The following is a 14,368-nucleotide window of genomic DNA, read 5'->3' on the forward strand; positions in this document are numbered from 1 at the left end:
GATACAGTACTGACAGTGTCGCCAGTTCAGCATAACAACTTTAGTGGGTATTGACGTAGTTCTTGTATTTCTCCACTTATATCAAGAAAAGAATAATTGGCACCTAAAAAATGTAGGATCAAAATTATCAGATTATAACATCACAAGTACTTGTGCTAATATAAGAGTAAGTAGTATCTTTCTATACTGTTAGTAAAATCTGTTACGTTATGTAATTAGAAATGATTTTATAGGGTAACGAACACCTAGAAAATGCCCTTTGGTCAATGCCATGCAATATTTGAAGAATATGACAGAGGCGAATTCTGTTAATTGTGCATGTACCGGGGATGGTTCTGTAGAACCTTACAAGAATTGGTACGAATATGTCAAGCCTATGGAGAGTATCGGTACTTTCTTTACTCCGACAAGTTGCAAATTTCGCATCAAAACTGTCACTTCCAAGCAGTTGGGGTGTCCGTGGCATCCCTTTGGACCTGATAGAAAGCTTAAATATCCACCAGCAGACTGTGTTAAAGCTCATTACGAAGAGGTGGCAAATATTAATTTGAAGAAATCCAAACGCTTGAAGATCACACCGGACAATATAATAAGCTTGAAGGATTTAGCTGATGGTACTTGGGAGAGACAGAAGGCTGAGAAATTTGAGGCTCAAATTTTGGCAAGAAAAAAAAACATTCGGCAGAAACGACAAGAACGCATGGCTACAAGAATCCCTGAGTCTGTGGTAAGTTCCTTAACAGCCCAGCAAAGACGTGATAGTAAACTACTCAAGTATTCTTAACGAATTCAGATTTTGGCCCAAAAACAAGCAGAATGTCCTAGAGATATTGAAGATCAGCTAGACGAGTTGCATTCACGAGTCAATGAAGAACAAAGTGCGTTTGTTCGCCCCGAAGATTTTTGCAGGATTCATTATCTGAGGCACCATAGTATCAAAGATTCAGATCTGGAACCGTACGACTATACGAATATTGAACAAGCTCGAGCTCGCATAACAGGAAGGCTGCGCCTACGCCGAGAGTATGTGAACAATTCATATTATATATTATCATATAAGATTCTTTGGAATATCATTGAGTATTCCTCTTTTAGTTTCAATGAGCGATTGGCTTCCCTTGAGCCTGAGATCATTGCGGATTATAAAGAAAGTTTGAGAGTGGCAATTGTTGCTTATGCTCTGTTAGATCCTGATGAAAGGAAACGCTTGCTCATAATGACTCTGCCTGCAGAATACCCTATTATCAATGTGAGGGCTCCAGTGCCTTGGCATTCTTTCAAAATCATTGCTGAACATTTTATGGAATATAATTTCTTCATAGGAAATGAAATCCTACAGGACATTCGTGATTTGTGGTATACCAAGTAAGTGTTTAACTGGTCATGGACTCATTGATCTCTGGGTCTATAATGACACATTTATGACAGCTAATTGCTTCATCCAGATATCGACATATGTTGATTGTCAGACCTTCCGACTTCGGCGACTTTCCAGTACAAGCGTCTGAAATTAGGTCAAAGATAGATGTTTTGTGCGAAGCTGCTAATCAAAAGATAATGGATGGATGGATGTCAGAAGTTGCCGAAATGTTTTTAGAGAAAAAACACGCTTGGAAAATATATCTATCGATGAAACCGGGTGCGTCGACGATTGGCATTGAAAATTACTTTCGATGTGTAAATACCTTGCTATCGAAAAGCTTGCGTGACTTGATTGTAAAAACGCTCATACATCTGAAAGATTTTATCGTTGAATACAGCGAAGGAAATGATTTCACAGGTGAATATCAGGACATGACATTTATTAGGTATGTTTATTATTGGCACAGACTGATCGTGGCATTTTATTCCTTGTGTGGGTAGTCAAAGAATAAGGCTCACCCTTGTTCTAGGAAACCTTGTATGACGGTGCGTGTTGAGCCTGTATTGGGTACGAATGAATTGAAGTTAACACCCGATTCATCTGAGATATGTCGATCCATCTGCTATTGCTTTGAGCGAATAATCAAAATTGGCGATGCTATACCCAAGATTGAAGGTCTCTTGTTTCCCGAAATACACGTCAAGTCATTCATGTCGCCTGTTCAGCTTCTAGAACCAGCTGTTAGTGTGTTTATTCGTATTTGTAAATTACTAACTAGCATCAATAATTCCATTTATATTAGCTTGAATTTAAGTTCTCATTACAATAAGCATAAAAATAAGTTACATGGAATTTTCAGATACAAGAAACAATCGACGAAGCTTTAAATACCTTCAAAGCAAATATAAACGGGCCACACAAATATTTAAAAATGTACGACAATTTTCTATACATTCTTGATGGTCAGGCCGAGCATGACTTGGAAAACTACTTTGCTCTTGATCCATTGCCAGCATTGCGCGAATTTGGTCACAGAATTGAGGGCTATGACACTTTAATACGCCAAGTATTTCTTTTTAGGAATAAAGTAAATTATAAAATCACTTAATATTACATGTTCAATAATATTATGCAAGTCAAGTATCTATCTTAAAGTTTACAATAAAAATTTCATTTGCAGATACCATTGAACATCGTAGAATTGGATTGTACAGAACTTAATGAAACACTTAGATCTGTGTTGCGCAGTCTTCGGACGAAAATATGTAATCATTTTTATGCAGAGTTACGTGCCAATAATCAAGAACTGTGTACTGTTTTTGAAGAAATAGCTGACAAGGTTTCAGAAATGCCTGAAACTACTCAAGAAGTTATAGATTTATTTAATTACCTATCAGAGAGTCGGGACTGTACGATGTTTAATCTCCGAAGTAAATCAGCCCATTCTGTTGAGTTAATATTATTCCTTATCGACTATCAGCCACCTACAAATGACGAAATTATTTTGAACACAAGAACTCTCACGTGGCCCAAGGAAATGGAAGCAGTAATGGAATTAGCTAACACCAGATTGAATCTCAGAAAGGAGTTTGTTGAAGGTGTCCTTCGTATACGAAGAGATAATTTTGAGACACGAATTCACAATCTCCAGAATGCGATAGATCAGTTTAAAAAAAAGGACCCACCTGTGCTGACGATGGATGAGATGGAATCAGGAACTGAAGAAATCGAGGAGATTTCAAAACAGATGGCCGAGATTAGGAAAGAAGCGGAGGAGATTAACAGAGAAGAGGCCTTGCTCGACATGGAGCTTAGTCCATACATGATACTTCCAACGATGAGCTCGACTGTAGATGTTTTTGATAGATTATGGCACACCATTACAAATTTCCACAAAAATTATGAAAAATGGTACTATGGACCATTTAAAGATCTTGATGCTGAAGAGGTTCGAGAAGAAACAGAAAACTCTTGGCGAACTCTCTACAAGTTATCCAGACTTTTAACTGACACACCAGGGGCAAGACGAATCGCCGAGATGGTCAGAGGAAAGGTGGAAAAATTTAAGCAATTTATTCCATTACTACAAACAATTTGTAATCCTGGCTTACAACAACGACACTGGGAGCAAATTAGCCAAGCTGTTGAAATAAAAATTATTCCAAATGCATCAAGCAGTCTAGGAGAAATGGTAGACTTTGGATTACCTGTTTACATCAATCGTTTAGAGGAAATATCTATGTCTGCTACAAAAGAGTACGGACTTGAAAAAAATTTACAAAAGATGCAGGATGAGTGGTCTGAAGTTTACTTTGACCTAACTCCGTATCGCGAAACTGGTGTTCATATATTGTCTGCCGTTGATGATATCCAAATGCTTTTAGACGACCATATCCTGAAAGCTCAAACAATGAGAGGTTCTCCATACGTCAAGGCCTTTGAACATGCGATGCAAGCTTGGGAAGAAAAGTTAATGTCGATGCAGGATATTATCGACCAATGGTTGTATTATCAGGCAACGTGGATGTACCTCGAACCCATATTTAGCAGCGAGGATATAATGAGGCAAATGCCAACCGAGGCAAAGAATTTCCGAGTTGTTGATAAAATATGGCGGCAAATAATGACATATGTTGCAAGTAATAGGAAAGTTACTGTAGCAACATCGATGCCTGATATGTTAAAGCAGTTCAAGTCAGGGAACACATTGTTGGATGAAATTCAGAAGCGTTTAAACGATTACTTAGAAAAGAAGAGATTATTCTTCCCTAGATTCTTCTTCCTATCCAATGACGAGTTGCTTGAAATTTTGTCAGAAACGAAAGACCCTCAAAGGGTTCAGCCACATTTGAAGAAATGCTTTGAAGGAATTTCTAAATTACGCTTTACAAAAGAGCAAGAGATCATTGGAATGCTTTCTGACGAGGATGAGTATGTCCCAATGAGCACAAAAATCTTTCCTGCCGATGCTAAGGGCTTAGTGGAAAAGTGGCTTTCTCAAGTAGAGAAACTGATGAAAGTATCTCTGCGAGATGTTTCGCAGGATAGTATAGCTGCTTATTTCAATACCGTAAGAGAAGTTTGGATCTTATCTTGGCCTGGACAAATCGTACTATGCGGCAGCCAGGTTCACTGGACGAGTGAAGTCTGTGAATCTTTTGAGGCAAATTCCGTTCCTGCATATCTTGCCCAATGCAGTTCTCAAATTGATAAGACTGTAGCCTTGGTTCGTGGAAAATTAGAACCTGGTGCAAGAATTACCCTAAATGCTTTGATTGTCATTGATGTTCATGCCAGAGATGTTGTCAAATTGCTGGTAGAAAAAAAGGTCACCTCTGTGACAGATTTCAATTGGATATCTCAGCTGCGCTACTACTGGATCGATGATAGCATAACTGTTTCAATGATCACAACGGAAGTAGCCTATGCATATGAATATCTAGGAAATTCACCACGCCTAGTAATAACCCCTCTGACAGATAGATGTTATCGCACTTTGATGGGCGCTCTCAAGTTGTATCTTGGGGGAGCGCCCGAAGGGCCTGCTGGTACTGGTAAGACTGAGACATCAAAAGACCTCGCAAAAGCAGTAGCTAAACAATGCGTCGTGTTTAATTGCTCAGACGGCCTTGACTACAAAGCAATGGGAAAATTCTTTAAAGGCCTTGCTCAGTCTGGTGCGTGGTCTTGCTTCGATGAATTCAATCGAATTGAACTTGAGGTACTCTCTGTAATTGCGCAGCAAATTCTGACAATTCAAATGGCAGTTGGTTTGCATCTTGAGAAGTTTATTTTCGAGGGGACTGAAATAAAACTGGATCCGACGTGTAACATTTTCATTACCATGAATCCTGGCTATGCAGGTCGTCAAGAGCTTCCTGATAACTTGAAAGTTCTTTTCCGTACTGTAGCTATGATGGTACCCGACTATGGTATGATTGGGGAAATCACTTTGTATTCGTATGGATTTATTGACGCTAGAAGTCTTGCCGAGAAGATAGTTCATACTTACAAGTTATGTTCAGAACAGTTAAGCTCACAGTGTCATTATGACTATGGAATGCGAGCTGTAAAAACGGTGCTACTAGCTGCTGGAAATCTGAAACTCAAGTATACATCGCAAAACGAATCCATATTAGTATTAAGAGCTATTGTAGATGTGAATCTTCCAAAATTTCTCGCGCAGGATGTGCCTCTGTTCAATGGTATCTACAGCGATTTGTTTCCTGGAATTGATTTACCTCAGCCAGATCGTGTTGAGCTAATTGACTTGCTGAAGGTCAATTGCCAAAAAAGAAATTTACAAGCAACAGATTGGTTTATTGAAAAAGTTATTCAAATCTATGAAATGATTCTTGTAAGACACGGCCTGATGATAGTCGGTGAACCTATGGGTGGAAAAACACAGGCTTATCAGTCACTAGCTGATTCATTAGGTGATTTATTCACAATGCGACGAGCGACAATGAGAGAGTTTAGGACTGTATATAGAATTATCAACCCCAAGGCAATTACAATGGGCCAATTGTATGGCAGTTTTGATCCTATATCACACGAGTGGAGCGACGGTGTTCTTGCTAACACGTTTCGAGAATATGCTCAGTCGTTGAGTATTGAAAGGAAATGGATTTTATTTGACGGTCCGGTAGATGCTGTCTGGATTGAAAATATGAACACTGTACTGGATGACAACAAAAAGCTTTGTTTAATGTCTGGAGAAATTATCCAAATGTCTAACAGGATGAATTTGATATTTGAACCAGCTGACCTGGAACAGGCCTCACCAGCAACAGTCAGCAGATGTGGAATGATATACATGGAACCTTCCCAGCTTGGTTGGCATCCGTTTTTTGAATCTTACAAAAAACACCTCAAGGAAAAACTACTGACAGAACAATTCGGCTTACTAGTTGAACTCGTTGAATGGTTGACTCAGTCAATCTTTGATTTCGTGAGATTGAACTGTAAGACATTCATTGAAACATCAGAACTGCATATGTTCCATGTAAGTGTTGCATTGTTTTACCATCAATAGTATTAGAAGGGAGTTGTCATTAAATGTGTATAGGAAATTGTACGGATTTCAGTCATTTACAAGAATGTTAACCACGATGCTTGAAGGAGAGGGGCAAGTTAGCACAGTGTGGCTGCAATGCACGCTTTTATTCAGCATGATATGGGGTATGTGTCCCACGCTTGTCAACGACAGTCGTAAACTCTTCGATATATTTTTGCGTAAATTACTGGACGGTGGTATCGAAGAAAATCCAAAACCCAAGGCTTTCAAGTTGACAAAACAGCAACTTTTTCCGGATAAAGGAACAGTTTTTGACTGGGTCTATGATAAGAAAAATAATGGCACTTGGATTTCGTGGGCGGATACAACGACGCAGGTAACACAACTTTATCCCAGTTCAATTGGTGATCAAATATTAATGCTAAAAAACGATTTGTACATGTATTTGCTAATAATAATATTTGCTTGTAATCAACAGGTACAAATGGCACCAAATGCAAAGGTTGGCGAACTAATTATTCAAACAAACGAAATGTGTATGCAGCGTTTTTTCTTATCATGCCTACTTCCACGAGAAATACCACTTTTATTTGTCGGTCCAACGGGAACAGGAAAATCTGCAATAGTGTTAAACTATTTGGTATCTCTGGCTAAAGAAAAATTCACTCAAAATGCAATAAACTTTAGCGCAAGAACAAGCGCATTTCAAACTCAAGAAATAGTTATGTCCAAATTAGATAGACGCAGAAAAGGAGTGTATGGCCCAACTATGGGCAAACAGTGTGTCTTATTTGTAGACGATCTGAGTATGCCACAGAAGGAAGTGTATGGTGCACAACCGCCTATAGAATTATTACGGCAATGGATTGATCATGGATATTGGTTTGACCCAAAAGACACTACCATACTTTACTTAGTTGATATTTTGATGATAGCTGCTATGATTCCACCAGGAGGTGGATCTAATGTAGTTACTTCACGTCTGACTCGCCATATGCATATTATTGGTATTGATTCATTTGATGATTCTACAATGACAAAGATATTTACGTCAATTTTGGACTGGCATCTCGCCAAGGGGTTTGATTCGAATGTTGCCAGACTTGGCAAAATGGTTGTCGCTGCTACAATTGATCTTTTTCATGATGCGATAGAGAACTTTCTACCAACCCCAGCCAAGAGTCATTACACTTTTAGTTTGCGAGACTTTAGTCGAGTGATTAGAGGGATTGTGCTTGTACCATCGTCACGAATGAAAGATCCAGATAAGATGGTGAGACTATGGATCCACGAAGCCTACCGAGTCTTCTATGATCGGCTCATCGATGACAATGACCGTGAAACGTTATTCAAATTAGTTAAAAATGCATGCTACCAGCAATTGCGTCAGTCAGTCGATAAGGTTCTCGGTCATTTCTTGGAAGAAGATGAAAAAATCATTTCAAACTCACACATTCGCAAGTTATTCTTTGGAAATTATATGGAGCCTGATGTAGAATCAAAGATTTACGACGAAGTAGTAAACGAAGAGGATTTGCAAGAGAAAATGGAATATTATTTGACTGAGTACAATATCATGGCTAAAACTCCAATGTCTCTAGTACTCTTCAGATATGCTATTGAACATATATCAAGAATTTCTCGCATATTGCTTCAAGATAACGGACACGCGCTTTTGGTTGGCATTGGTGGCTCTGGTCGGAGTTCATGTGCCAGACTAGCAACATCTATGTGTGAATATTTACTTTATCAAGTTGAAATGACCAGAACTTACGGTCAATCTGATTGGAGGGATGATTTGAAAGCTCTTCTATTGAGCGCAGGAGGTGATGGGAAAATTACGGTCTTTCTCTTTGGTGATAACCAGATTAAAGATGAATCTTTCGTAGAAGATATAAATATGATACTTAACACGGGCGATGTGCCAAATTTGTACGCATCTGATGAAAAAGCTGAGATACTTGAAAAAATGATGAACACAACACGCGAAGGGACTGGCAAAAAAATGGAAACCACACCAATGGCGTTATACAATTTCTTTATCGAAAGAGTTAAAAATAATTTACACGTCGTTCTGACCATGTCACCAATTGGAGATGCGTTTAGAAACAGGTTGAGAATGTTTCCTTCGCTCATCAATTGCTGTACCATAGACTGGTACACGGCTTGGCCTGAAGATGCTCTTGAAAAAGTAGCTAAAATGTTCCTCAAGGATCTTGATATTACATCTGAGCTTCGTGCAAAGTCTGTGCTTATTTGTAAACAGTTTCACACTAGTGTGCAAACTGCTAGCGAGGATTATTTTGTTACTCAGCGTAGGAAAAATTATGTTACTCCTACCAGTTTTCTCGAGCTTATCAAGTCCATTCACAAATTGTATGGGCAAAAAATAGAACAAATTACATTGCAGCAAAACAGATACGAAGTTGGCTTGGACAAGCTAGATTTCGCCGCTGCGCAAGTCGGAGTAATGCAGGAAGAACTGCATGCTCTGCAACCAAAACTCTTAGCGCAATCACAGCTCAGTGATAAGTTGATGATCAGAGTTGAACAAGATACTGTTACAGTAGAAGCTAAGAAAGAAGTAGTTGCAGCTGACGAAGCTTTGGCCAATGAAGCTGCAGCAGCTGCACAAGCGATAAAAGATGACTGTGAAAGTGATTTGGCAGAGGCAACTCCAGCACTGGAGGCAGCATTATCTGCCCTCAATACACTAAAACCTTCTGATATTGTTATTGTAAAATCTATGAAAAATCCACCAGCTGGAGTGAGGCTTGTCATGGAAGCGGTATGTGTACTTAAGGGTGTTAAACCAGTACCGGTGCAAGATCCAACCACTGGAGGTATAGTAGATGATTACTGGGCAGCATCTATAAAAATGCTTGGTGACATGAAATTTCTTGAAAGTTTGAAAACATTCAATAAGGACAATATACCGACAGCTAATATAAAAAAGATACGAGAAAAATACATGAACGACAGAGCTTTTGTGCCGGAGGTGATTAAGAAATCGTCTACTGCTTGTGAAGGATTATGCAAGTGGGTGCGAGCGATGGAAGTGTATGACAGGGTAATTAAGGTGGTAGCACCGAAGAAAGCTATGTTAGCTGAAGCTGAAGGAGAGTTGTTGGCGCAGTTGGAAACTTTAAATGCTAAGAGAGCACTGCTGCAGGAAGTGACTGACAAATTGCAATCCCTGAATGATGAATTTGCTGAATGCATGCGGGAAAAGAAGAAACTAGAGGACCTCATTGATCATTGCATGCAAAAATTAGACAGAGCTGAAAAACTACTAGGTGGACTTGGCGGGGAAAAAACAAGATGGAGCGAAACAGCTGCTGCTCTCGGTGAGAGTCTTGGAAGTGTAATTGGCGATGTGATACTAGGTTCTGGCATAATTGCCTACCTCGGTGCTTTTACTATTGAGTATCGTAACAGTTTAATTAAACAATGGCATGAATCTTGTTCTAAATTACGAATTCCATGCGATTCGGATTTCGGTCTAGTTAAAATCCTTGGTGAACCGGTCGAGATTAGGGCTTGGATGATCCATGGCTTGCCAGCAGACACTTTCTCTGTAGAGAATGCTATTATTGTAAAAAATGCAAATCGGTGGCCGCTCATGATTGATCCTCAGGGACAAGCTAACAAGTGGGTGAAAAATATGGAAAAACAGAATAAATTGAATATTATCAAGTTAACAGACCCAAATTACGTTAGAATTATGGAATTGGCCATTCAGTACGGCAATCCAGTATTACTAGAAAATATACTTGAAGAGATCGATGCCATTCTAGAGCCAGTGCTAGTAAAAAATATCTACAAACAACAGGGAGTAACGTATATGAAATTTGGAGAGAACGTTATCGAGTATCATACAGATTTTCGATTCTACATAACCACACGGCTTCGTAATCCTCATTATTTGCCAGAAGTAGCAGTTAAAGTGAGCCTTCTTAATTTTATGATAACACCGCAAGGACTTCAGGATCAGCTGCTCGGTATTGTAGTTGCTAAGGATCTACCTGTGCTGGAGGAAAAAAAGAATCAATTGATCATTGAAGGTGCTAATAATAAGCGGATTCTAAAAGAAATTGAAGACAAAATCTTGGAAGTTCTCTCCACATCTGAAGGCAATATCCTGGAAGATGAAACGGCTGTAAAAATACTATCATCTTCAAAAGTTCTCTCCGCTGAGATTCAAGCAAAGCAGGCTGCGGCAATGAAAACAACCCTAGAGATTGATGATGCTCGTAATAAGTACAAACCTGTTTCATTCCATGGAGCTGTTTTATTTTTCTGTATATCAGAATTGGCTAATATTGATCCAATGTACCAGTATTCTTTGGCGTGGTTCATCCATTTATACACTATGGCGATTCTCAACAGTGAGAAGTCTGTTGAACTAAATACACGAATGAAGAATTTAAATACATACTTTACAGCTAGTATATACAGAAATGTTTGTCGATCTTTATTTGAAAAAGATAAGTTAATATTTTCTTTTGTTTTGTGCATCGGCCTTATGCGCGCCGATAATAAAGTGGAGGAGGATCTTTGGGTCTTTCTGTTAACTGGTGGTGTAACGCTACAAAACGCTTATAAGAATCCAGCTCCATCCTGGCTCTCAGAAAAATCCTGGTCCGAAGTAGTGAGATCATCACGATTGACCGGGCTTGGAGAATTCCAATCTTCGGTTGAAAATCGTACGTCAGATTGGAAGGCATTCTACGACCTTGCAGACCCTCAGGATCACCCTCTCCCTTCACCCTTTACGAATGAAGTACACACCCTGAATAAACTTGTCATATTGAGATGCATAAGACCGGATAAAATCGTATCTGCTGTTCAGACATTTATTACTCATCACATGGGTCAATCATTTATCGAACCGCCACCGTTTGATCTACAAGATTCGTACAATGACTCCAGTAATATTTCGCCTTTGGTTTTTATTTTGTCTCCTGGATCTGACCCAATGGCTGGCCTGATCAAGTTCGCCGAAGACAGAGGAATCCAAAAGAAAAATCTTATGACAATTTCTTTGGGTCAAGGTCAGGGACCAATTGCAGCTGGAATGATAAACAAAGGTATAAAAAATGGGGAATGGGTTGTTTTGCAAAACTGTCACCTGGCTGAGAGTTGGATGAAAGAATTGGACAGAATCTGTGACGAAGTCATAATACCTGAAAACACGCATTCCAAATTTCGAATATGGCTAACGAGTTACCCTTCCAAAGCATTCCCTGTTTCCATACTACAAAATGGTGTCAAAATGACGAATGAAGCACCCAAAGGCTTGAAACAAAATTTACTCAGAAGCTATCTTAACGACCCAATTTCAGACATGAAATTTTTTAATAATTGCTACAAAATAAGTGAATGGCGGACCTTGCTATTTTCGTTATGTTTCTTCCATGCTGTAGTCCAAGAAAGACGAAAATTTGGACCCCTTGGATGGAATATTCCATATGAATTCAATGAGTCAGACTTGCGGATCAGTGTTTTACAGTTGCAGGTAAACCTTTTTCTTTTTGAAAATTTAGCTTAAATCTCTGTCTGAAATTAATTACAATCAACGTTACTGTACATGCTTAAAAATTGAGTTATTTATTTTTAATTAATGATTCCTTCATTCCAAAGATGTTTTTGAACGAATATCAAGAAGTTCCATTTGAAGCGTTGCTCTATCTCACTGGAGAATGTAATTATGGCGGTCGTGTTACTGATGACAAGGATCGTCGATTAATGAGCTCTCTTCTCCAGAATTACTACTGCGAAGCAGCCCTAAAAGACCCTGAGTAATTTGAGATTCTCTTCCATAATAATTGTCTACATGGCTATGGTATTGCAAAATTATCTTGAATTATTACTTTTATAGGTACTCCTTTTCTGCAAGTGGAATGTATCACCTACCACCAAATACAGACATGGCTGGATGCTTACAGTATATTCGCAGCCTACCAATAAATCAGCTGCCTGAAGTATATGGACTACATGCTAATGCCGACATTACTAAGGATAATAAGGAAACTTCGCAACTATTAGCAGGAGTGCTGCTTACACAGACGCAAATAAGTGGTGGAACTGGTGACGGAGATACCGGCGAGATGGTTATTAATCTTGCAGAAACGATTCTTTCCTCGATGCCACCGCAGTTTGATGTAGAATATGTAGCGCGGAAGTATCCTGTGCTATATTCTAATAGTATGAATACAGTTCTGCGGCAAGAATTGATTAGATTCAACCGACTCACCGAAGTGATTAAAAGCACTTTAAAGAATGTGCAAAAAGCAATTAGAGGGCAGGTAGTGATGTCAGAATCGTTGGAAGAGGTTTACATTAACATGAACATCGGCAAAGTGCCAGCCTGCTGGGACAAAAAGTCTTATCCCTCACTGAAACCACTTGGGAGTTATATTACTGATCTGCTCGCGCGTTTGGAATTTTTGCAAAAATGGATCGAAAACGATGCTCCTGTCGTATTCTGGCTGTCTGGATTCTTCTTTACTCAATCTTTCCTAACTGGTGTACTACAGAATTTTGCTCGGAAACATAAAATACCAATCGATCATCTTGATTTCGAATTCAAAGTTACGCAGTTTGAGAGAAGTACTGATGAACCACCATCCTATGGAGTTTACACACAGGTATATATAGGAATCGTGGATATATATTTTTATTACATGTTGTTACCAAGGCGTTGGTGCGCTTACTCTATTGCAGGGATTATTCCTGGAAGGTGCACGTTGGGATAGAAAGCTAATGGCACTGAACGAATCTCTGGCTAAGATAATGTTTGACGTTGTGCCAATAATATGGCTAATGCCAGGCAAAAAGATTGAGTTCAAGGAACTCCCGGTTTACCATTGCCCTGTCTATAAGACGAGCGCAAGACGAGGAGTTCTGGCCACTACAGGGCATTCGTCCAACTTTGTCATGTATATTTTATTAACATCAAACCACCCGGAAACCCATTGGATTAATCGTGGAGTCGCGTGCCTTTGTCAACTAGACGACTAGGTAGCGATAAGTTTAAAAATAGTGTTACTTCTTTGGGCTATTTTTGGACGTCTGCCTTATTTGCCATTGAAGAGAGAGTCACAAAATGACCGCAAATGGTCAGCTTTAATACAGCAAGTAAGTTCTATGATCCGAATTTCGATAAGCACACTATCCAACGAAATGCAAAATATGATGTAACCTTATCTTTTCTGAAGTAATCAGAATTAAATGTAATTTAAGAAATATTTACATAGTACAATCTTTACCGCAGTCTTATATCATTTTGAATGTAACAATATGATATAATCTTCAACTTTTATTCATCTCTTATTATACAAATATCGATACATGAGACTTATATACTGCAATTGCGTCAGACATTTTTTCAAAAATTTAATCTTGAATCATAACACAACGCAGTTGATCCGGTAGAAGATTTATCTATTGAAGATAAATAAATAAAAATTTGCGAAAAAATTAAAAATCGTATATATCCAATGAGTAAACTTAAGTCACAGGTAAAATTTAGTGTAAGCCGTAGTATAAGAATAAACTTTAGAACACCGGTAAGTTGAGGAGTGGGATGACAAACGGGTAAATCTCATGATTTGTTAGAACTTGTTGAAGGTTGTACCTCCCGTGCAACAATTAATATAATCAGACGTTGATTGAAGGATATACCCATCAATAAATGAGAACTGCGAAGGACATTGCAGGATTCGGGTGTTCAAATTACGCGCTTAGTCCACTGCTAGAGATAGTGCAGCGACTGTATAATTTGCAGACAGGTCGACCAGCAGTAATGTACATACAACAGATAATTTTGTTCCAATATATTTTGATCGATCAGCTAGTACGATTATAGGTGACTTCGTTCCTTATGACACGATTATGAAATTTGATAACCGAACCGGCGCGCCAAAAATATATCCTACACATTCCGCAGTGCCAGTCATACGAGCGTATGTTTGCGATAATATCGA

General features: G+C 38.8%; 1 protein-coding gene across 3 annotated transcripts; it reads left to right on the forward strand.

Moving 5' to 3' along the window:
* The first annotated feature begins 2 nt into the window (after positions 1 to 2).
* Positions 3 to 14,174, forward strand: Dnah3 (dynein heavy chain 3, axonemal). Of its 3 annotated transcripts, XM_046611702.2 has the most exons (13): positions 3 to 166; positions 234 to 727; positions 794 to 1,023; positions 1,096 to 1,365; positions 1,446 to 1,808; positions 1,893 to 2,103; positions 2,223 to 2,450; positions 2,544 to 6,368; positions 6,451 to 6,756; positions 6,859 to 11,898; positions 12,024 to 12,181; positions 12,262 to 13,030; positions 13,107 to 14,174. In XM_046611702.2, exons 2-13 carry the CDS (start codon positions 272 to 274, stop codon positions 13,401 to 13,403), a joined length of 12,153 nt encoding a protein of 4,050 aa, XP_046467658.1. In that variant the 5' UTR covers positions 3 to 166; positions 234 to 271; the 3' UTR covers positions 13,404 to 14,174. The 3 variants fall into 3 exon arrangements, with proteins under 3 accessions (XP_046467658.1, XP_046467659.1, XP_046467660.1); XM_046611703.2 differs by lacking the exons at positions 3 to 166; positions 234 to 727; positions 794 to 1,023; positions 1,096 to 1,365 and having other exon boundaries at positions 1,631 to 1,780; positions 1,864 to 2,103; XM_046611704.2 differs by lacking the exons at positions 3 to 166; positions 234 to 727; positions 794 to 1,023; positions 1,096 to 1,365 and having other exon boundaries at positions 1,648 to 1,780.
* The last annotated feature ends 194 nt before the right edge of the window (positions 14,175 to 14,368 follow it).

Source organism: Neodiprion pinetum, chromosome 2, assembly GCF_021155775.2.
Source record: "Neodiprion pinetum isolate iyNeoPine1 chromosome 2, iyNeoPine1.2, whole genome shotgun sequence".
NCBI lineage: Eukaryota > Metazoa > Arthropoda > Insecta > Hymenoptera > Diprionidae > Neodiprion > Neodiprion pinetum.

Excerpts from the sequence above, each read along its gene's own strand:
- Dnah3 (XM_046611702.2), top strand. The coding sequence starts at position 272 with ATGCAATATTTGAAGAATATGACAGAGGCGAATTCTGTTAATTGTGCA. Across the intron at positions 2,104-2,222 it reads TTCAGCTTCTAGAACCAGCT|ATACAAGAAACAATCGACGA; the intron begins GTTAGTGTGTTT and ends TGGAATTTTCAG. Across the intron at positions 6,369-6,450 it reads CAGAACTGCATATGTTCCAT|TCATTTACAAGAATGTTAAC; the intron begins GTAAGTGTTGCA and ends TACGGATTTCAG.